We start from the raw sequence: 22,553 nt of genomic DNA on the forward strand, positions 1-22,553 counted from the left end.
TTTCGCGGGGACAACAACGGAGTGGCAAGGCGTCGACAAATCAAATGCAAGCAAAAGCTGCTGTGTTGCGGGGCCTTGGAGGGATAATTCCGTTCGTACGCAGCTGAATTGAATCATGCTTCGAGTTTGGGAGGCTACTAGAGGCTTTCCGAAAGGCAGCCGTGAGGGAGAGTCCTTGAGGAGGCTGGCAGAGAATACCTCAAAATGGCTCCAGACTCTTCATCCCCCGCTCCTGCCAAGCTATCGACATGAAGACGCACCATCATTCCAACATATCCCCAAGCGCCGGAAGCCGCCCTGTGTGACGCATCTTGGCTCGGTCATGACTCCCGAAATGAAGACCCCATGTGAGGCAAATCTTGCTGCTTCAACGTTTGTACCGGATCAGTTTGCTACACCAACTAATGAGGCCGCAAATTATCCAATAGTACCAGCCTAGCAAAACAGACGGTCTCGGTAGAGCAAAGCACGCATGCTGTATGGTTCCATATGCCTATATATTGGCTCTCATCAGACCTCAGACCTCAGGCGACTCACAAGAAGGACTAGCATCAGAGCATCATCAAACACGCCATACGAATCAGACCAACGCCTCTACTACAGTAGTCCGAGTGCCAAAGCCCTTCGTCGCAAGAAGCATGTCTCTCAATCTTTCCTGGCCAGCCGCGACCATGCGCGCTGTGGTTTACCATGGCACACCTTTCGAAATGACGGTTCAAGATGTCGCCAAGCCAACGATCGTGAACGAGACTGATGTTGTCGTGCGGGTGACCACAGCGGCCGTATGCGGATCCGACTTGCACTTCTATCACGGATATATGGGCGGTGCTGTGCCATGGACAATGGGCCACGAGGCCGTCGGCTACGTTTCGGAGATCGGCGACGCTGTGTCCTCCTTCGCCGTCGGGGACTACGTCATCATTCCCGACACCGTGTCTGCGGATCACCTGGAGATGGAGCCGGCGTCGAAGGATTACTTCGGCTTCGGTATCAGTGAGATGGGTCTTGGTGGGCTTCAAGGTACGAGCATTCCTGCCGAATGACTCTCTTGGGTGTGCCGGAGTGCGATGTGCTGACAATAAGATGCATAGCTGAATACGCGAGGGTTCCTTTTGCTGACACCAACCTGATCCCCGTCCCCTTGACCCGTGAAACCGCCAACTCGACGATCGAGCACGACTACCTTACCGTTTCAGACATCTTCGCTACGGGATGGGCCGGTCTCGACTACGCTGGCTTCCAGCCTGGCGATTCCGTCGCCGTCTTTGGGGCGGGTCCCGTCGGACTGCTTTCTGCTTACTCGGCCATCTTGCGTGGGGCTTCCGTGGTCTACGTCGTCGACCACGTCGAGGACCGCCTCAGGCTTGCCGCTTCCATCGGAGCTATTCCGATCAACTTCACGGAAGAAAACCCCGCCAGCCAAATCCTGGCTCGTGAGCCGGGTGGCGTGATGCGCGCCGTCGATTGTGTTGGCATGGAGGCTCTAAACTCCACCCTTGGAATGGATGAGAGCGTCGTCGTGCGGCAGATGATCGAAGTGGTACATCTCGACGGAGGCATCGGCCAGGTGGGCGCGTACAAGTCTCAGGACAGCTCGCCTGGTGCACCATACGGCAGCGCCATTCCACCCACGATCCCCTTCCCCGCCTCGGACTTTTTCATGAAGCGCCTGAGTTTCCGAACGGGGGCTGTAGATCCGAAAGAGTACGCTCCCCAGTTGATCGACCTTATCAACCGCGGCAAAGCCCATCCCAGCTTTGTTTTCAGCGCCGTTATTGGCATTGAGGATGCGCCAGACTATTATGACCGCTTCGATCGGAAGCAGGAGACGAAGGTAGCCATCTACTTCCCGGAGTAGGACGGCTCAGTCGGACGAAGGTTCGAGTATGTATATAGGGAGAATTACACCGTCTCACATAATACAAACGAATTGCCTCGGAGACCCAAAGCCTCAGCAGAGGCGCGGCCATTTCCGCGACACATCGCACGAAGCCAGATTTCTTGTGACATGCGTCAATGATTGACTCACTCCACCACGGCTTGCACTCCTACGAAGCGTATTTGGAGAGGGAGGAAGCGAGAACATTAGGGCGCATTCTTGAGGCGAATCGTCGAAAGCCATGAAGATGGAATCTTGTGGTGGTGAGGAAAGGGGCATAATTGATTGATTGATTGATGTTATCCTACACGGTTATGTCAGCAGCTATGCCCGGATAGCGGGGTTTGGCCGACGGCCGACGCGCTCCTGCTGTGAATCCGTAGCGCCTCACTTCACCAATGCAAGACATTGGCCAGCTGTCTCCCAGAAGGGGGCATGATCGTGGAGATCTTGTGTACTTCAATTTTCTGTGCGATTCCTGTTCTTGATTTCTGATTGACAATTGCAAAATTGACAAATTTCTCATTACCCCCTCGTATCGCACTCCGCTTGTGCAAGACCTCGATGAAACACCGCCGACGACGTTCCCAACCGCGCGAGAGCCTGAAACTTGTGGGTAACAAGGTTCTGCGCCGTACCGTGCTGTCGGGTCGAAGCAGCGGCGCAAGAGCTTTTTGCAGAGTCTCTTCCATCATCTAGTGCCGAAAGAGGAAACGAAGCCGCAACCAAGGGTACTGCCTGCACAAGGGTCTGACAAAGGTTCTAGCGTCACTACATGGACTTGTCGGAACAGAGGTGTGGAGCCAGCTGTTTCCGAATTTTTGTTGAAAGGCGGAATGTACTTGGGAGGTCCAGTGCGCATCTCCTCTGCGCAATGACAGCCAATCAGAACATATGGCCAAGCCGGTAGGTGATGCAAGACTTCATTGAGTCAGCACTTTATGAGGATATAACTATCCTGAAGTGGTAGGTAATTTCTCGTGGTGTCCAGCGTCTTGCATATGTCAAGTGTCACGTGTGATCCTCTCACAACAACGCTGTCTTGACAGCGTGTCAAATGGGCTCGTGTATAAATTCATCGCCCCTACCTAGAGAGTCGAACCTCTGCACCGATGAGCACCCAGGATGCCAAGTAAAGTCACTCTATGTTCAAGATCGGATTATATTCACGCGGAATAAGAGGTCTACGAATGCTGCAATAGCTCCGAAGAAACATGCTTGTGCAGAAACGTCTCCACCTGTTCTGTGGCACCGGCTGATGAGCAACATGCAGGCGCAAAGTGAATTCGGTCGACCTTACCAAGAACATCAGTAAATAGTGTGTCAACGCTCATGTATGATGTACCTACTTGACTGAGCCATTTGTTGGTCGAGCCATCGCATGACTCGCGAAGCGCGGTGGAGTCTTGAATCGACGTTCACGGCTACCATTGAAGACCGGTCGAAGTACTGAATTTGCAATCATTTGTCGCCCTTGAGGAAAAGTTCCTGGTGGCAGCAATTTATGAGAGCGGCCCTCAATTAACTCCTGTTGTTGGCTGGTCGTCGTCGGCCGTCATAGTCACCCCAAGACACGAGCGATCGCTCCCGCCAGCATGAGGTTTTCACAAGGGGGCCTTACACGGGGAGTACGTTCAGCTGACTAATCATGTATTTCATGTTCACCAGATAGAGCCAAACCTTGGTATTCATCCCATCACAAGAGCTCCTAGTCGATCAAGCTTGCCCGCAGACAATCGATCAACGCGGGCCTTTTACACTACTCAACTCGTACGCCACGAGATGGGCTCTTGACTTTCGTCCTGCCTTTCCGAAGACTCAAATGGTATCTTCATTCCGTCTCAAGCACACTGGTTCGGCGGAAACGTAATCCTGAGCAGGGAGTTAAAAATGATCAGTTACAATGTAATTTCCTCTCCCTTCTGCAGTGAGACCCGATCCAGAACTATGGCATTTCGATGATCCAGAGCCTGACTAGGCCGAGAAGCTTTCGCGTCCGACGCTTACTCGTCACAGCGAAGCTGCCCGTGTCGGAGACTTCGACGGTCTCGCGTCTTCTTCTCGAAAATGCGTATGGTGAGATGCAAAAGATTGACGATGCTACAGAGCAGAATGATGAGCCAGAAATCGGTCATGGCGTGAACAAAAGTCGAACTGCAAAAGTGTGTACGTAAGAAAGACGTCTGAACGAAGGTAATGCTACTGCGAGAAACACGCCGATCAGAGAAATTGGCTCGGTAGCAGTGATGATAGGAGGAGCTGAAAAGATGGCAGGGCGGAGAGCTGAGAGGCCCGGTGACTGGGACGAAGAAGCTGTCGAGTGCATCCAAGTTATAACCAGAATATGCCGCGCCGAGAACACAGAGTGCGGTTACCCAAAGCCAAATCTGGCTTCGGGTCAGGAAGTTACCTCGAGTGGGGTGGCAGGGAACAGGAGAGAAGCAGCAGTTCCAGACCAGCATCCATGAGCCATTTCCTGCTGTAGTGAGACTCAATCAAAGTCTCAGCAGACTTGGTAGCACACATGTTCACTGGGAGACAGTACTGGACCACAGCGACCAAGACCGGCGGTTTGGCACCCAAAAATAAAATTGATACCCGAGAGAAAACGGCGAAGGACAAGGCCCGAAAGCCCGGCCCCAGCGCTCAGGCTCGCACAGCATGGGTCTAGGACGCGGCCCACGGCGCGCGCAAACGTGCCGTCAGCCCCCCACAGGACGCACAAACATGTGACACGTCCGTTCGCGACAAGGTGACAGCGAAGGCTGGCAGCATGGAGATCGGCGCGGCTGCGGAAAAGAGAGCCGATGCGGACAAAGATGTCCTGAAGATCAACAGCTTCGACGGTAGAGGTGCTCATCGTGCTGGTGATTCGAAGATCAGCCATCACGAAAATCCCAAAGTAGCCAAAGATACCAACGGTGGGAGGCAACTTGGCCGACGCCAGGCCGATGGTTCGGCGCTCCAGAGTACGAGCCGATGTGTTGTGAAGCAAGAATGCCCAACGACGCCGCCGCTGATGAAGTGTGTGGGACTGACACGTCAGTGGGTATGTTGGACATTGGTACGCATGGCGTCTTCGACACTATGGTCGGAAACAAATCACAGGCGATGAAACTTGTCTGAATTGTTTGTCGGGAATCATCTAGCGTTGCAGCAGGTGGATGTTTGTCACCAGAAAGGAGGGTCCCCGCCAGGATCCCTGGCGATGTGTCTGGTGGGGAGCATCGTCAGGACGTTGCCAGACACGGCCGTCGTCGCTGGTCAAATTTCCGGTCGTGACTGCGATCGCTCATCGCTCATGGTCTTTTGCTTCGCAACGCCCATTTCTAGCCCCATCCACCAACTTGGAACCCAACTGGAGCATCAGTAGACGTTAACCATCATCGCTCGAAGCATGACACTATGAGGAGCATGTTCAGATCTCTGGGTATTTCCAACACAAGAGCCATATCTGTTCCAAAGGTGGAAAGGGATGGTTCACAAACACCCGTGGCACGGCCGTGCCGCGGTACGCAATGGAAAGAAGAAGCTCCTGCAGCATGGGGGGGTATGACCCGGCTGCAAGCAAAAATTGACTCAGGGCACAACGCCAACCGTCTGAGACGTATCTGGGGAATCGAGGTTGACCAAGCAGTTGGGCGTGGTTGGGCGTGCTTGTCGGCGCAACTACTGTATGGTTTCTTGTCTAACAGGCCCTTGGCGATAAATATGTCCAACAGCCGTGGCGAGTTTCCCATACTCCTTGGCGGCAAGTTTGGATTTCTGGACACACCAGAGAACCACGCGACCCATACATACACAGTACAGCTACGATCAAATCAGTTTCTGGATCCCGATTTCTGGGGTTAAATTTGTCGCGGCCCTTTTTGCATCTACTTGCCCAGAAGGAACCCCTGCGAAACCTCAGTAAGCTCATCCCCGATTGCAATGTATGTATATATATACTCCCTGATATACTCCCTGATAGCAACATTCCTGCCGTTTGGAGATATTTCGAGAGCCATTTCAGGAGTCATTTCGACACCCAGGAGGAATCAATTGGCGTACTATGTACAGTACCTCAGGCAACACTTCATTACCATTGACTGCTTTCAGTGTCTCAACTTTAGGTTGCATTGTTTTGGCTATGTACAGTAAACCAACCATATGTACTGTACATATGTCTATCAAGTACCGCGTGAACATCTTGGGTCGATAGAGACAGGTCTGGCGCCGTTTCTCGGTCATTTTATGTGATTGTGTCTTGGTAAAGTACAATCGCACTGGTAAGGCGAAGAGTGGCCGATTTCGGCGCTGTTTAGGTCTATACATCAAGTGCCAATGACACATTCTATTCAAAGAGCGCAAAGTGACCATACTATGTATCGTTGCGACTCAAGGTGGCTATACAGGTATTGCTAAGGCATGAAAGTTGGTTTCGTGATCAACATAGGATGTCTTGGATTTCCCTGCGTCGGGCCAGAGACAATGTCTATTTCAAGTTACAGTACTTCGATTTACATGTAGCAACAGTCTAGTTGGCTGCCTGTGGCGATCCCACTCGGCCCCGGATCTGGTGCCTAAATGCCAGGTGCCTGACAAGGGTGCCCTCTGGTGGGCCCTTGTTAGTCATATCAGGGAGATACACTAGAACCCTCTTTTAGAGCCACTTTAGAGACCCAGCCAGATTCGAATGCTGTCAACTAACAATACCTACTTCCGTTAAGTGACCCTCTGCTGACTTCTTCACTTGTGAACCGCACGCCTCTGACACTAATCGCATCCCGAACCCGCCAAACTGCTTTCAACACCAGTGTCCTTGGCCTGTCTAGCCTTGCACAACACTTCCATCTTTCCAAGAGCGACAGCAACGTTGTCCAGAGTCAGAGGGCGTTCAGTCCCGTCAAGAGTCATGTCCAATGATGCTCCGTGGCTCTTGAGTTGTAGGAGCGTAGCCAGAGCTTTGTCTTGCTCTTGGAGAAGTGCATAAACAGCAGGAACCGCTCCGTCGCAATCTGGAATGTTTGGATCCACCCCGTGTGTGGTGATTAGATCGGCGATAATGCCATTGAAACCATTTCTGGCAGCGGCGTGGAGCGGGTGGTAGCCGAAGGCAAGTTCCGTGGATGCCCCTTTCTCCAACAGGAGCGTGGCCAATGACTCATGCCCGCCATACAAGGCGAGGAATAGAGCAGTAGAGCCACCATCTCTGTGTTGGCTATCGACATCTTCGCCGAGCTCCAGGAGCGTGTAGACAACGCTCAATTGACCGCTTGCTGCGGCATAACCCAGAGGCGTCACGAACATTGGTTGCGCTACTGGGCCTTTGTAAGAAAACTGACCAGAAAAATGAGAAACGACTCGGGCGAGGGGGAAAAGATCAGTTTCGAAATCGACCTGATGATGTTGTAGGTAATCGGCGCCATCTTCTTCGAGTACATCAAGTCCGCTTGACTGGGGACAAAGAATGAGGCTTGCAGTCGTTAACATTGTCTGCATGAGGGACGAGGTTGAGTGGGAGGTAAGTTGTGAAAAGACGAGCTAGTATCTACGTTGCGCTTTATGTATCACCCGTCAAGGTTTGCAATATGCACAGCCACTGAGCTCATGTGCCCAACACTTGAAAGTAATTGTATTCATTGCAACAAGTCGAATGCTCCTTCCCTGTTGTCGACTGCTTCAGAAGTCATGTCCAACAGATCGTGCATGCCATCGCCAAGCGACCCAATAGGACTCCTCTTCCGCACGTCCGTCTCGAAGGTGGCGCTGCAGTCACCTAGGGCGAAGAGCTCTACCATGTCACCGACATATTGATGGGACGGCATTACCTCCGGGGCTACCTCATGCGGCGCCAGGTCTACGTGATCCTTATCCGAAGACCCATCGCTTTGTTAATCGGCCGGGCTGATGCTGAAGACATCAGCACTGCCGTCAGCCTCGACCCCTTCCTCATGAGGGGTATCGGGATTGTCGTGTGTGCGTAGCTTTCCCGAGGACGGACTTGATGGTTCAGAACATTAGTGCAGAATCTTGCCAACGAGGTACGAGAGAAACATTTCCGACTTGTGATGCGGTCCGACTTAGGTGACCCATTCTCAGCAGGTCCTGCGCCTGAGGGCCGCGCTGTTTCCTGCCAACTTCCGCCTCCTTGCTGTTCTTGCGATGATCTAGGGCAATCCGTGAAACGCGCCGCTTCCACATCCAACTGTTTCTGGATGCATGATTCCTCGTTGGGCGTCCAGACCAGTTGACCAGAACCGCTAATTGCTGACATATCGTGTTCTTTTCGCCCCTGGTTGAGATGTCACGCACAAGAACCAGTCAACATCAGGACAGAATATGTGGAATACAGAGTGCTATTCAAGCAGTACACAGACGAAATGCAGCCCTGTGGATTCGCCTGCCGTGGTGCTGCGTCCAAAATGGGTTTCAAACCGAAAACCCGTTCTTCTTAGCTATACTACCGGTACCAATACAGGCACACCATTGTATGTCTGCTCCTCTCCTGCTAAATACATGCACCTACCGCTTCAATCTCGGTCGTTTATGGCTTATTTCATCATTGTCCTTATCGTCTCGACTTCGTTTCTTACGATGGTCCGAGGTGCCGAAGCACTGCTCGAGCTTTTGGCTCCGCACTAGCTGTTGCACGGTAAAAGGCGAGCCGCTGATGTTGCAACCCTCGTCGGCGGTCTCCCATAGGCAAACGTCGAGCGACTCCTGCAGACTGGCCACGCGAAACTTCACCTCCAGACGGAAATGGCCATCTGGAGAGGCCGCCGGGTATGGCGCGAAGTCACCAGGTACTTGATGGCCGCCGACGCGGAAGTAAGCCTTGCTTCTGGCGAGCTGCCGCATCAACTCAGTCAGGCTTTCAGAGCGAGTGCTCAGCCGGCAACGTATCTGTCCGCAGCAGTCGTACCCCCCATCGGAAAACAGGTACGGCTGCGAAGCACGCAGCTCAAAGATGAACAGCTCCGCCCTCGCGCACAGCTTCAGACGTCTCAGTGCGGGCAGGCCTTGAAAGGTGCACTCCTCATCACCTTCAGGGTCGTCGAAGCTGGATAGGCTGTCCAACGGCGGCTCGGGGCCGTCGAACTCGAAATCAAAGCGGAGGAACTCACCCGACCCACCAACCTTCTTTTGTTCGACGACCCGCTGCCAGTCATTCTTGTGGCGGTTCAGGAACGCTCGCCCCAGGCGGAAGAGGAAGCAGTCCCACCATCCGCCGCCGGACGCGCTCGCCGAGGAGCCAGTGCCCAGCGAGGCCAGAAGGCTCGGGTGGGGCGCCTCAGGGAAAAGGGCAGCCACCTCCTGCAAAGCGATCGAGGACGGGTTGTTGGCCACTAAGCCGCCGTCCTGGAACGTGCCGAGGCCGTTAACAGACCAAGGCGTGAAATAGCTGTGCCATTTGTCAGCAGCGACCCATCGCAGCACTCGATTATGGTCATCATTTGCCGCAACCAAGTATAGGTTGACAAAAAAAATGGCTGGCACTGACTATGGAGCAGCGGTTGCACATCGGATACTGCAAACCAGGTCAGTCACCGGGAGACACGGGCCTGACACACAAACACGTTGGAACCACACACATCTCCCACAAAGCCACCCGGCCCCCATTGGCGGTCGTCTTCAGGAGTTCATAATCTAAACAGCCCGTCAGCATCGGCTCGCGGCATCGAATCGCCCCAACAGAGACGGGGAAGCTACCGCGATCGCCGGCCCGCTGGCCCACTCCGTTGTAGCTGGTGAAGATGCAGGCGCTTGCGTCTCGCACGGTGGCAACCGTCATGCCGACCATGGCACCCATCGTGTCGGCGGCCGAGTAGTCGGCGATGCTTCTGTCGGAGCCGAACATGTCTCGCAAAGCCTGCTCGATGTGCTGCGACGGATATCTGCTGTCAAAAAGAAGCAAGGCTGCGGTTCGCACAACGGTGGCAAAAAAAGGGACCCGCATCATCAGTCGTATTAAAGAGCCTATGATTGGAATGGACGGAACCCCGCGAGGCGTGAATGCTTCGTTCGAAAGGGATTCGAAGCGGGCGATGCACTCATCCACCGTCCATCCGTTGATGCAGAGGGCACCGGCGCTGATGGCGCCTGTCACGATCTGTCAACCAGGGGAGTCACCCACATCTACACCGGCAACAACGACAGCGTCCGGTAACACACCTGAGCTCGTCCCGAAGACTACGTCAAAGTTCTGCTGTACCGGATGGCCGGGCAGGCCAATATCGTCTTCGAGCTGCTTCAACACCTTGAGGGGATACTTCCCCCGCGTCCCGCCGCCGTCAATACACAAGACTCGCACCGACGCGGTGTCCGGCTTCACACGTATCTGCATGTTAACGTTTTTTCCGCAGAGGATACACTCGTCGACTTCGATGAGCCACGGGTCGGCCGCACTCGCGACGCCAAATACCTTGACACAGTTCATACATTGGCCGTGGCCGCACGCTGGAAAGACCTGCGGAGCGCGCCGCAGACAATGGTAGCATGTGCTGTCAGACCGAAGCCGGTCCCAGTTCTCCGCGAAGGCGACGACAAGCTGTCGATGCAGCGACGCCGAGGTTTGGCCCGTCGTCAGCTGCCGGAAGATACGGGCCATCTGGGCCTCGATCATCTTGGCGAACTGAGACGGCAAGACGAAGTCGGTGGACCCTTCATGCGCGAGGACGGCGGTGCCGCATACGTTGTGGCACACGTCCTTGTAGAACATCTGGAAGACGTCGCGCGGATCGAAGACTGCGGGCCGTCAGTGAGGACCCAAGGTGGTGGATGCCCGTGGACGTACGGTGCATGCCAGGAGGATATTGGTCCAGTATGAAGCTAGAGGCGATGACAGGCACGGCGAATCTTTTCAGGTTGTCGACGGAGTCACAGTGCGTGAGGAACCGCGCGAGATGTTCCTGCAGATCTGCCGCCGCCGGGTTGTCCAGCCGAGATACGGCGAGGAAGTCGAGGGGCGGTGCGCCGGCATCGCCGACGTGCTCCGCGGCGTGGCGAAGAAGGCCGGCGAGGTGGGTGGCCGAGAAGAGGCAGCTGGCAAACACGCGCTCGACCCGTTTCGTCTCCGTCATGTAGGAAAGCTCATTGCTGAGTATGTCCCAGCGCAGGTAACGAAGGTGGCGTCGCAGAGACTTTGGCGTCGTGTCGGCCAGGCTGATGATGCGGACGCCGTGGAAACGTTCGGACAGGTGAGTATCTGTCCTCTTGCGGACGGCCTGCAGTAACTGACTGCGCGTGGAGTTTTCTTCGCCGCCGTTTGTGACGACCACCAACCAGGGCCGTACCGACGATGTAGACGATGTGCCCAGATCCAGCCACGACGCAAGCCGCTGGGCGACGACCTCTACGCCGCCGATATCGTCGGCAAAAAAGCAGATAGCATCGGCAAACGGCAGGAGCATGCGATTATAGACATGGTCGCCAGATTTCAGTGTTGTGCACGGGCTGGTTTCGCCGTGAGAGATCGAAAGTGGTCTTGCTACGAGTTCATGGCAGAGTGTAGATTTTCTCGGCCTCCCGAGCCGCTTATGGGGCGGGAGATCGGCATCGGCAATCAACGTGGGCCTTGCGCCAGACGCGCCGACCGAGGCTACAGAAAGATGGATCTCGCCGTGGCCCCGGGTCGTGTTGGGCCTTGTCACGTCCACGCCGAGTCTTTGCATGGCAACCCGCTTGGTCGCATTTCCTATCAACACGAGGGTACTCGGGTATTGGCTATCCGGGCGTGGCAGACTGTCCAAGAGTCTTTGGGCACGATCCGAGCCTTCGACAATGTATGCATGGTCTTTGGTGGCCACGCGCAGCCAGCCAGTGTGTTTACAACGGGTCATCTTGCGCATTGGATCAGGGCCGCCAGCTACATCGGGCAGACGAGACGCGTGTCTGTCTTATAGGCAGTGGCAGACAGCAACTCGAAAGCCAAAATGGGCCGGAGAGATGAACTCGAAGCCCAATGCTCGGGTGAATCCATAACCGTCTGCAATCCCCTAGTCAACGCTCTGAAGCCAATTCCGGCCGAATATTCGGTCACAGCCAAACGTAGGTCCAGCCGGCTTATTCGTAATTGAGCGAGTACTGTACTGTCCCCTCAGCAAACGGATCCACAAACGCCTGTGCGCGAAAGAGTTTCTGCATGTGAACACGGAAATTTATTTCGGTTTCTACTGTAGCCAGGGCATACTCTACTTGTGTGTGTGTGTGTGTGTATACAGTATAATAGTGCAACCAAAATTCGAGTGAACCTATAGTTTGTTATATTCGCTCGGAGTATAAGAAAGAAGCACAGCCGCATCTGGAGATAGATTGCCTTCCGCTCGATACCCCGCTTTGTGATAGGAGTATATTGTCAGGTATGTAGTCTCAGTAGAGACTTAAGACTTGGAACATGCGACGATCTCAATCAGCTCCACGGCTCATGACAACCAACTCTTCTCCGAGACGCCAGAAAACGGCCCTCGGTACCTCAGCATAGCTATTGCTTGAATATAGATTGGAAGACGAAAATGTTATTCCAGAATAGTGTGCGAATCCGCCCTAGGCAAAGCAGGCGGTGGAACTCCACTCGTTGAGTATTAGAACCGGAAATGGATCTTGCGCGGAGTATAACAGCTGCAGAGAAGCGTCAGCTCCAGATTTGGCGGATGGGGACATGGGGAGGTAGCCAAGACCTCGGGGCACGGCAAGTAAGATCACTGGAACTCATTCCCGTCATGAGCCAGATGTGGAGCATCAGGCAGGGGAGGGCAAGCAAAATCTTGATCTTGTGGCCGGGAGGACCCTGCTCCGGTCGCCAAGAACGGCCAAATGCAGCTGCTCAAGCTGCCGTGATCGTCGCCTCCACGTTTCGCTGTGAGCTAGATATAGGTCGTGCGAACTGGGTGCATGTCGGCACAATTGACACGGCTATAACAGAGCTAAGAACAACCGCGTCCTGAGCCAAAAAAGGGTTTTGGCGTACGGCTACTATTGCGCTGAAATCAGGTTAGCAATTGATGCTCGCATCAAACTGAACGCAATGCGCGGTTCCAACATTGAATATATGTATGTGTCAGGCCGAATGTGCCTATAACAAGTGGCTGCCATCGAGCTGCACGATCAATTGACGATCAGCTACACAGCCCCAGGTCATTCCAAGCTAGACAGCTCCCAATGAATTTGCTCCCTCGCGAAAGGGATATTCCTCCATGTATCTACCCCCCGAGATCCTCGTCATGACGATGGCATATTGCGACCAAGACACACTCCGAACCCTAGCTCTGTGCAGCAAGTTGTTTCGAACCATCTGTACGCCACTACTTTACAAGCGAGACTTGCAGTCGTTTGTTCCACGTTCTGTGACCTGGGCGATTTCCGAGTGCGAAGACGACTCCGTTTCACTGCGTGTACTTGAGAATGCACAGCAGTCGGGGGCGGATTTTCAGAGGAGACTACCATACGACTGCTTCCTCGGCCAATTTGCGATTGGTGCCTCTCCGGTTCTATGGGACGACCTGTTCCGAGGTACAGAACTCTTGTCGGCTTTCCAGCTTGCTGTTCTGTTAGGTCGCGATAAGATCATTGCATATCTTTTGGATGGCGGGTTTCACGACCGGGAACTCATAGACGACGGCAGCGTTTGGGCTCCGCTACCGTTCAACGCAAACCAGGCTCTGCCTTGGGAGCTCGACACTTCGAGGACCCTACACACCGCATCAGATCTTCGTTTTCAACAAGGCGTTCCGCCACTGGTCCCGTCCGTAGAGATCGAGCCGACACCTCTCTATTTCGCATCCTGGTTTCCCATGACGAAGGAGGAAACTCTACTTTATGTGTATGAAGCTGGGACCAACAGCCCCGCGATGACTCGAGGGGCCGAATCCAAACATCGGAGAATGTTTGTTGTCAAGGCCAAGCCATTCAGGCCCAGATGCAATTTCTGGTAGGATACGGGTGGTGGTTGCAGTGCTGTTACGATAGATGGCCTTAGAAATGATACAAGAGCTTGTTACCCGGAAACAGCCATGTTTGATCTCCCCATGGTGCGATGTTTTGTTTTGAGTTCATGACCTCGCTTCCATGCTCCTGCTCGGCAATTCCCCAGGCGAGTCTGAGTGGCATCCAGGACCACAACCTTGTCGCGTCAGCGTTGCTTTTCTTTTTGTCATCTCCAGCCATGGTCCTGCTGAGCCAGCATCAAAAAGACCGTACCCTCGGTTCACGTACTGCGAGATAGAAGCCGGCCTATGGGACTCATTACTCAAAGTAACGTCTTCTCCAGGGCTATCCTATTTCGTAGTGTGGGAGTCGTTCTCAATCAATTTTGCTTAGCAGTGAATCAAAGACGACGTTAATGACGGTATGATCCACAATAACTACTTCACCAAGGTAGCCGAAGAAGAGCGCCACGGTCGACGTAGACAAGCGGTCGCGAGAACATGAGCAATATTTATCTCCCGAGCATCTTGCAAACAAACCTCTGGATCAAACCCCTGTTACATGTTTCCACGAGCAGTCAAACGATGGCGTCCAGGGTCGTCTTTCCGCGTCCGGGCGCCTTACCTGTCAGGCGCGCAGCCACCGGCGGGGCGCCGGGGGGCTCCGGGGATGCAGCCACTGTGGCACCGGCAGTGGATTGACGTTATCCCCGTGTTGAGGGGGGTAAAAGGGGATTCCAGGCGTAGTCGACTTAGGAAAGGCAGTTCGAATGATAGTCACAATAGACCCTACGTGCACAGCTGACCGCTTCACTTGATGCGACGCGGCCTGACAGTACCTTCCAAGAGTGTGATATCTTTGTCAAGCCGCACGTGACAAATCATACATGCTTCCCAAGCTTGACGGGTGACACATCGAACGGCGCCACGAGAGACGGCAGGGATCGCCCGCATTCGTGCGCCCTACGCTCTCGGGACACCATGTGCGGACGGGAGCCAATTGGGTCTCCCCACATCCCTCTCCTTCCACCGAGTCCAGACGTCGCCCACCTACAGCCGAACTCGGCCGTCTCCTCAGTCCAGCAACGAGCAATAGCCCGACACCGCTTTCGAGGGCTGAGATACGCCATATGGGACAATTGGAGACCCTCTGATCCGCCGGCTTGAAGCCAGACGAGAAAGACTTGGTCGGCCTGCCGGAATCCGGCTGCGATACTGCAAGTACGATCGGCGACGGCGGCAGCCACACTGGAGGCTGGCACAGGAGCGCACACCCGGCAGATGTCGCCAAAAACGAAATCTGCTTCGGACTTGCCGTCGAGCTTTCCACTTCAGAGCCTACCCGTCACGATTGTGATAGCCATCATGGAGCTTTGTTCAGAGAGCGACGCCAAGGACCTCATTGGCGTTTCTTTGGCCAACCGCCATCACCGCCATCTTCGGAGTGTGTGCACTCTATGCATTTTCAAGACGGTACGATTGAATTCGACACGAGAAAGACTTAATGAATCTTTACGAGCTGTCAGTAAAAGAGCTCATTCTCTCATCCATCCGGTACAATTCGCCTGTTTCTGGCAAATGAGGTCGGGGTGCTAATGTCCATTGTAGCTATCTGCAAATCCACATCTCCAGGCAAAAGCATAAAGCCTCTGACGAGACGTCAAACACGGTTTGGCTGTCATCTTGGGCTGACGTTCTCATTGAGATGAAGCAGCTGAAAGAAGTCTCGATTTCCGTTCTTTCCAACAGAAGTCCCCATCTTGACATATTCGGCCTGGCCATGTGCAAAACGCCACCCTGTCCTGCGGGCACCTTATTGGACCACGACGAAGTGGCATTCTGATCGATTACGAACATGTTTCCCTATTGACATACCTTGGGCATTACCATGTCGCGATCACCACGACCCGGACACGGTTTCCAGCAGCTAGCTTCCCTCCGTAGTCTGCGATCGCTCGAAATGAAGACCTACGGATGGGAGCTGAGGGATGTGCAAGAGGTCGTCAGGTTCTCACCCAACAGAAGGTACCTCTCTTTGAAAGGCAGCCTTCACGAAGCGAGAGTATCTGTAAGTGGTCTCCTCTACAAGGTACAGCACGGCTTCCGGACTGAGTTTGGAGTGGGGGTACTCACCGAGTTCCCCAAACCCATCAGCTTGAAAAGCTTGCAATTGCTACCGAACAGTACATACCCTAGCCGCGGAGTCCTTTGAGCGACGATGACTACGACGAGCTCGAGTGGCAGATCGAGAACCACCCTCTCAACGAGGACAGCGACCAGGGTCACAGAAAGGCGCGTTGAAAGATATGAATGTGTACCAGTGCTCACTGGCCGAAACTCACCGACGGGGCGCAGCAAGCGTATGACAAAACGCCGTACTACGTCATGTGAAAGGTGGGAAGGAGGTGCTTGTCTTTGGGGTGATGTCCGTATCACAGGAGCTATCGCGGTACAGTCTTCTAGATGGATTTCGCGGCGCAAAGAGGAATTACAGCGACGATGCGCGGTTCAGAACACAGAGCTAGATACAAGTCGGGCAGTTTGTCCTTCTGATACAACCCCCTGATCCGCGATTCGTGTTGATCGCATGGACAGGGAGGTATAGGCACACTTGATCATCGCCATCACCGCTCTCGCAGGTCCGCCGTCGACGGGCGTTTCCCACGCACGCAGAGACAGAAGCTCGAACGAATGGTCCACGAGGCTATGCGACAGGTTTCTCGCCTACCGCTGGTGCGGCCCGTCCGATGTTGCAGGGCGTACACTTGCTCCACGGCCGACATCATCAGCGGGTACTGCTTCGGCAAGTCTTTCGGCTTCCTCCACCACCCGGCTGGGAGCCCAGCCTCGGGGGAGCAGTATGCGCCATGCACCATCTCATACACATCATGACGCTCCTGCATGTGATGGGCTGCTCTGACGGTCGGCTCTGACGATATCCGTATACTCCTTGCGACGAAGATGCTATCCAACCAAGCACCGTTTGTGAACGAGCCATTCCTTCCCTGGTACCCCCGTGATGTGTATTCCCTGATCAGATGAGAGCAGGACGGTCTAGAGAGCCATTCTGTGTCTGACTATGTGATTTGTCGGACTCAACCCGACGCAGTTGGACATCTGGCCGAAGAGAAGGACGCACTCGGGGCCTTATTGATTGGCGATTGCTCACGACTCGCAGGGCTCGACACACCCACTCTCTTCATGGTGGACAATCAATGCTTCACTCTTTTGGACACTCGCTGTTCGTCGATCGTGATCGTTGTGCTGAGCAGGTATATGAACTGGCTGAGTCTAAACAGGCAAGGTAGCTGTCTGTAGTATTCCTCGTTGGCTACTGTCATCGTCATCTGTGGTCCACGGTCGCTCGGCTCTATCCAGTGGATGTAACGGGTAGTCGCCCTGTCCTCCCGGTCGATCGCCCGAGCAACCCCCCTCTCTACTTCCCGAGGCTGCCGTGGTGGCCCAAGACGTGGCTTTTGCTCTGAGCTTTCTCGTGATCTGGAGCATCGCTGGCGAATTACCGCAAATGACGGTCAGGTTCGTTTCGGCAGACCTGGGCGCGTTAGTTTGAACCATGACGCTTCGCAGGGTTGCTCACATGAACACCATGGCCAGGGCAGCATACATGGCGGGATCGGAACGGCCTGGCAGACTGCAGAGAAAGAACAGACGGACAGAGGAGACAGCGATGCCTCTGTGAAAGTGTCAGTCGCTTGCCCAAAGTCGCCATCGGGGCCTTACACTACGGGTGAGCACCAGAGAAGGATCACTCTGCGTGTTTCCACAGGCTTTAAGCGAACACGAAACAAGTCCGGGAGAGGCAGGAGAACCAGCAGACAGCCCGTCATGATACCCGCTCCGGTAGCTGCCACGGGAAGTTGAAGGGCGCCGGCAGCGCCCTCGTCCGTACGTATGGGCTCGGGATAGGCACAAGCGGAAGCTCGATGGATGAGCAGCCCCGAAATGGCGATTGTGTAGGCGGAGATGACCGCGAGCATGGCCCGTCCTGCGCGCGTCTGCCACTTGCTGGGAAAGATGCGAAGGTAGAGCAAGACAAGAGACGTCTCCGCGAGACCGTGGCTCAGCAGACGTGCCACCTCTGCGACGTAGGTCAAGTCGGGGCGAGCCGATCGTGCCACGACTGCGGATATATTAGCGAGTCTCGCCATCGTGGATCAATACGTACCGATGAGGATGGACTGGGTGATGATGGCGAACACCTAGTCCCTCTCGTCAACATCTCGCTTCGTGCCGACCCTCGGCCGGCTACTCACCCAGGCCAGCAGCATCAGATCTATCCCGCGTCAGTTTGTGCGACCACCACAGCTTTTTCGTTCTACTCACAGTCATCACACTTCAGCGCCTTTTGAGAATGTCGGATGGCCAAACGAGCAACCAAGGTAAGGAGGGCGATGGCACCACCGATACCAAAAGTCAGGCTGATCGCTGCTACCAGCCATGGCTGGGTTGTTCGGGCATTCGCACCGCATGTTGCTGCCTCCATGGTGTGGTCGTCGTTTCGGAACGTGATGTGGTCGTCGTGGGCACGGGCACGATGCGACTGTGGAAAGGGTCGAGATGCTGGCGACTCTTATGCCGTCGCTCTTCGCCAGATCCCCTGAACAACCCCACTTCGTCGGGCATTCACAGAGCTAGCATCGGTGTATGTCTCATTTACACAACCACTGATGTCTGGTTGTTCTTCGGCGCACCTCCTCGTAGGTTCCGCGCGCTTGTACTAGGAGCTCGGTTGCTATGCCTGAAATAGCTATCTTCCCACCTTTCACCCCTTCGACAGCGCGATGGGACTCGCGGAGGTGCGCACCACTGGTCCATTCAAGAGAGGAGCATGAACTAATGGAAGCCGATCTGATACTACGTAGTTCATCAATAGTCAATCGTGCGAGGAACTCTCGACGGCCAAGTGCGGCCTACCCGATTTTCGTGGCTGGCAGTTGTGTGGCGCGGCACTATCGTTCAGACACGAAGCAACATTTGCGGAAGAGCGTTCAGACAGGACATCTCGTTCCATCTTGCACGGCAACCGATCCCCACTGATGGAGCACCCAGCTCGCAACTGGCAGCGGCAGACACACCTCGGCACTCGCAAACCCTTCGATGCCAGTCCTGGTACGGCTGGCCAGATCTGCCATCGGCCATGCACCGGCTCACGGTTCCCTGTCCGAGGACCAACGATCAGCTATCGGAACCCGTCTTCCCAATCGCGTCGAGCACCGGTCCAGCGTACAATGTAATGAAGTTGGCGGCGGCAGATGTGATTGGCCCGCGAACGACGTCCTCATCCGGTTAGTGGGCGACAGTGCGCTGACTCGTCCGTACGCCCCGTCTGATCCAGGCCCAGTCGTGGCGGGTTATACCGTCTGGTGTCGCTGGCGGGGAAGCACTCGGCGGGGGCTTGGGGCGTGGCTGTAAGCCCAGCGCGCCACCGGGGCGTGGTACCTCTTGCTGCAGCGACGCCAGCGGGTGCCGCCGGGCGCGGCTGTGGAGAATCGCCCGGTGTCCAAAGTCCGTTCTTGCTTCTGCCGTCCGAAACCGAGGCACGGACTTTTGGGGGTGGACGAGCACCGCGCCCCTGTCGCGGCCCTCGCATGGACCTGAAAGATAACCAGCCGTCCGGGGTGGTAGACCGGACCCCGGCCCGCAGACAGGAACCTGCATAGGGCATGTCATCCGAAACGACGATCAGTCAAATCAGTTAACGCCAATCAACGAGGGTTCGGGCCACACCAACCGGCGCGGCCAAGGACGATGGCTTGTCACTCTGGTTCGTGCCAACTCGCTCGTTGGTACAGCAGGGGACCCCCACCCACTGGTGCTCGGGGTTTACGCGGGGGTGCTTGAGGGCATTTTACACGCAATTTCCATGCAAACGTCCTTCCCGCTGGGTCTCTGGGCCCTCGTCGCTAATCAATAGATAGAGTAGCCCGCATTGCATTGCGACGCCAGGCCATGCAGGGAGTGGCGCCACAAAGGCAGTTCACCTCAGGCTCAACTGGTCGAGCAGAGCAAAGGGTCTCAAGTCGGGCATAGTTTGCATGAAGGTAGGAACGCCATCTGGTTTCTGTAGATCTTTATTCAAGGAACCCGCCATTGCCTCTTGCCGGTGTGTCCACCCATCTGTCCCTACATGCCTCGTCCTCCCGCCATTGCAATCGGGACGTTCTGGGGATGTGATGGAGGGGGCAGTGCCACGGGCCTGTTTTCTCGCATCCCGTCACTTCCCTGTGTGTACATCGCATGAGGTGGCTGCCAATACATGCCGTCGGGGTTCGCGAATGCTACATTGTGTCTATCGCAGCTTTCACTCGAGAACAGGGCCATGTCCGTAGGGGGACCTTCGTGGTAGCCCCGTGGATGGTGCCGCTGCTGTTGCTGCTCCGTTGAGGGGAGCCTCTTCGAGTTGCATGCTGCCAGGCTAATGCTGCCAGAGACGGGGTTGATAGGATTATAGGGAGATTTCCGCTTAGCCTTCGAAACACGCTCCGTCACCCTGCGGTCCTTGCCGCGACCCTTGATTCCCTTGTTGCTGTTCTTGTATAGGTTCGCGAAGTAATAGTACATCTTGCGTTGGTCATCGGACAGACTGTTGACGTCAGTAATAGAGACGATCCAGTCGGTCATCTCCAAGAGAGTCCCCCCATGGTTTTTGTTTTGATGATTCTGTAATGTATGTCAGTGGAGTAGTCTCCAAAGACCGAGACCACATGCCTTGAGGTTTCCCCTTTGCGTGAACTCCTTGTTGCACTGATCCAACTTGCAGACGAATGGCTTCCTGTCGGTATGTGTTGCCATGTGCGTCTGAAGGTTGCCACGCTGCGCAAACACCTTGTCGCACCCCTCGCATTGGAACGGCTTTTCGCCAGTATGACGGCGCATGTGAGTCTGCAAGTCTGTCAGTCGAGTCGAAATCAGGCGGAAAACAGGTGCTTACCTTAAGGTTGCCTGGCTGGGAGAAAGTGCGTTCGCAATGAGGCCAGTTGCATTGCTGGGAGCTGTCAGTATCTCTCAGACCACCGCCATCTGATCAACACGTACATATGGCTTCGCCCCAGTGTGCGCACGCTTGTGGGTGTCGAGGTGAGTGCTCTGGGCAAAGCTTTTGCCACAACCACCGATGCCGCAAATGAATCGCTTAGCTTTAGGGGCACCCACACCTTCCGCGGACATCGACGAGGTTGTAGGAGCAATAGCTTTGTGGCCGACCTCAAGGTAAGAATGAATCAGTGAGAGCTACTCCTTGTGCCGACATTCACACTCACTGTGGGCGATCTAGGCTCAGGCTTGACCTGATGATTCTCTGAAGCAACTTTGATAATCTCGTCGGAGTCGCTTCTCTTCTGAATGGCCTTCATGAGGGTGTCAATAGGGGTGGTAAAATTCACAGATTCAGCGCCCGTCGGCTTGTTGAACCTGATATCCTTCGTGTTGCGCGGGTCAGGTGTCTTGAAGCTTCCTATCCTTGCCTTGGAACTACTGATAGGGCTGCGTTGTCGGCCATTTTGGCCAGACACGCCCTCGTGCTCTGGGGTTCCCACGCGCACGACTCGGGGAGACATGTAGCTGTAGGTCTGTGGCGCATCGTTTTGTGTGTAGGTCATGTGATTCAGTGCTGGGCAATTGTGACTTATCATGTAGTACGGCGGTGCGCTCAGGTAGTCAGTGGGCATGACGGCTCTTGCCATGGGAGCAGGCATGGCTGCTCTCGACTGGTCCTGCACGGAGGTCGGATGGTTCATCATGGAGTAGTCGTGGACAGCAGGCTGTTGCTGAAAGCATCCCCAAGCCCGGGGCCGCATTGGTTGCTGCGAGAGTGCCATTGGGACGATATCAAACTCTCGTTATAAATGGTAAGAATTTTGTGACTAGCGAAGGGAACCAAGTGAAAACATGCGAGTCCATCATCCAGATCAAAAGAGCAGCTCGCCGTATAAAAGCGAACTAGAAAGGATTGAATATTGCTTTTGCTGTTGGAAACCCGAGCTTGGGCACGCCGCTGCACTCAGAGCAACGCACACGAGGGAGGGGGTTGGTGACGACTTGAATGCAAGCCGACGAGTCTGGATCCTGAGATCTGACCATGCGTCAGACACGCACCATGGCGAGACTTGCAGGAACCAAGGGGCTGAGGAGGAAAAGAAAGCGGTGATGTAGCTGCTGCGGTGCAACCCCAACATCACGGACGGGAAAGAAGCATTCAGAAACAGACCGGGACTGATGGATCCTGGCTAATTAGAGGACACACCAGGTCGATGAATCCAAACAAGGTCAGCGTTTTTGGGTTGCTTATTGTTCCTCCAGGAATATCATGCCAGCATCCTAATTGGGTGAGCACTAGCTCAGCTAGTACCGCGACCATGAAAGCAGGAGATGGCTCAGATAGGCGAGGCCGGTTCTGCTCACACAAAAAATTGCAGCCAAACGTGCTCTTCAAGGTGGACACAGTCGGGTGGGGTCAGGCACACGGAAGGTTAAGAAAGCGTCACCGCTAAGAAAATGAGCTGAACTGCGCGATACAGCACCGACATGCGCGTCTAACGTCAAGAAGGTGTTGAAACGAAGGAGGTGCGCCCACTCTTTGGTATCTTGCAATTCAGAGTTCACGACTGGCTTCATCGCAACTACGGCAGGTATCTAGGGAGGAAAAGCGGTCAAATGGTAGTCTCCGGAGTATCAGTCTCAGTCACGTCGAATGTGGTGACTAATGTACATTGTTTTTCAAAGATCGTACTTCATTCGCGTCCTCCTGGATT

General features: G+C 54.7%; 9 protein-coding genes across 9 annotated transcripts; 4 read left to right on the forward strand and 5 right to left on the reverse strand.

Annotated features, from left to right (window-relative positions):
* Positions 1-638: 638 nt before the first annotated feature.
* Positions 639-1,858, forward strand: CORC01_10798 (alcohol dehydrogenase GroES-like domain-containing protein; the record flags this gene model as incomplete). The annotated part of the gene is made up of 2 exons (XM_022622425.1): positions 639-1,020; positions 1,092-1,858. 2 exons carry the CDS (start codon positions 639-641, stop codon positions 1,856-1,858), a joined length of 1,149 nt encoding a protein of 382 aa, XP_022471063.1.
* A 2,794-nt stretch (positions 1,859-4,652) lies between these two features.
* Positions 4,653-5,005, forward strand: CORC01_10799 (uncharacterized protein; the record flags this gene model as incomplete). The annotated part of the gene is made up of 2 exons (XM_022622426.1): positions 4,653-4,848; positions 4,926-5,005. 2 exons carry the CDS (start codon positions 4,653-4,655, stop codon positions 5,003-5,005), a joined length of 276 nt encoding a protein of 91 aa, XP_022471064.1.
* Positions 5,006-6,634: 1,629 nt separating this feature from the next.
* On the reverse strand, positions 6,635-7,168 carry CORC01_10800 (uncharacterized protein; the record flags this gene model as incomplete). The annotated part of the gene is made up of 1 exon (XM_022622427.1): positions 6,635-7,168. The coding sequence occupies one exon, from the start codon at positions 7,166-7,168 to the stop codon at positions 6,635-6,637; it is 534 nt and encodes a 177-aa protein (XP_022471065.1).
* Positions 7,169-7,497: 329 nt separating this feature from the next.
* Positions 7,498-11,709, reverse strand: CORC01_10801 (uncharacterized protein; the record flags this gene model as incomplete). Its single annotated transcript, XM_022622428.1, has 7 exons — positions 7,498-7,728; positions 7,907-8,028; positions 8,455-9,263; positions 9,363-9,389; positions 9,454-9,961; positions 10,034-10,606; positions 10,656-11,709. The coding sequence occupies 7 exons, from the start codon at positions 11,707-11,709 to the stop codon at positions 7,498-7,500; spliced, it is 3,324 nt and encodes a 1,107-aa protein (XP_022471066.1).
* A 1,344-nt stretch (positions 11,710-13,053) lies between these two features.
* Positions 13,054-13,791, forward strand: CORC01_10802 (uncharacterized protein; the record flags this gene model as incomplete). Its single annotated transcript, XM_022622429.1, has 2 exons — positions 13,054-13,333; positions 13,394-13,791. 2 exons carry the CDS (start codon positions 13,054-13,056, stop codon positions 13,789-13,791), a joined length of 678 nt encoding a protein of 225 aa, XP_022471067.1.
* A 1,951-nt stretch (positions 13,792-15,742) lies between these two features.
* Positions 15,743-16,083, forward strand: CORC01_10803 (uncharacterized protein; the record flags this gene model as incomplete). The annotated part of the gene is made up of 2 exons (XM_022622430.1): positions 15,743-15,850; positions 15,979-16,083. 2 exons carry the CDS (start codon positions 15,743-15,745, stop codon positions 16,081-16,083), a joined length of 213 nt encoding a protein of 70 aa, XP_022471068.1.
* A 323-nt stretch (positions 16,084-16,406) lies between these two features.
* Positions 16,407-16,685, reverse strand: CORC01_10804 (uncharacterized protein; the record flags this gene model as incomplete). The annotated part of the gene is made up of 1 exon (XM_022622431.1): positions 16,407-16,685. One exon carries the CDS (start codon positions 16,683-16,685, stop codon positions 16,407-16,409), a length of 279 nt encoding a protein of 92 aa, XP_022471069.1.
* A 388-nt stretch (positions 16,686-17,073) lies between these two features.
* CORC01_10805 (uncharacterized protein) lies at positions 17,074-18,286 on the reverse strand (the record flags this gene model as incomplete). Its single annotated transcript, XM_022622432.1, has 4 exons — positions 17,074-17,335; positions 17,381-17,476; positions 17,524-17,923; positions 18,127-18,286. 4 exons carry the CDS (start codon positions 18,284-18,286, stop codon positions 17,074-17,076), a joined length of 918 nt encoding a protein of 305 aa, XP_022471070.1.
* Positions 18,287-19,926: 1,640 nt separating this feature from the next.
* Positions 19,927-21,620, reverse strand: CORC01_10806 (uncharacterized protein; the record flags this gene model as incomplete). Its single annotated transcript, XM_022622433.1, has 5 exons — positions 19,927-20,463; positions 20,566-20,685; positions 20,735-20,788; positions 20,839-21,006; positions 21,063-21,620. 5 exons carry the CDS (start codon positions 21,618-21,620, stop codon positions 19,927-19,929), a joined length of 1,437 nt encoding a protein of 478 aa, XP_022471071.1.
* Between the last annotated feature and the right edge of the window lie 933 nt (positions 21,621-22,553).

Source organism: Colletotrichum orchidophilum (genome assembly GCF_001831195.1).
Source record: "Colletotrichum orchidophilum strain IMI 309357 chromosome Unknown Scaffold_110.1, whole genome shotgun sequence".
In the NCBI taxonomy this organism is placed as follows: domain Eukaryota; kingdom Fungi; phylum Ascomycota; class Sordariomycetes; order Glomerellales; family Glomerellaceae; genus Colletotrichum; species Colletotrichum orchidophilum.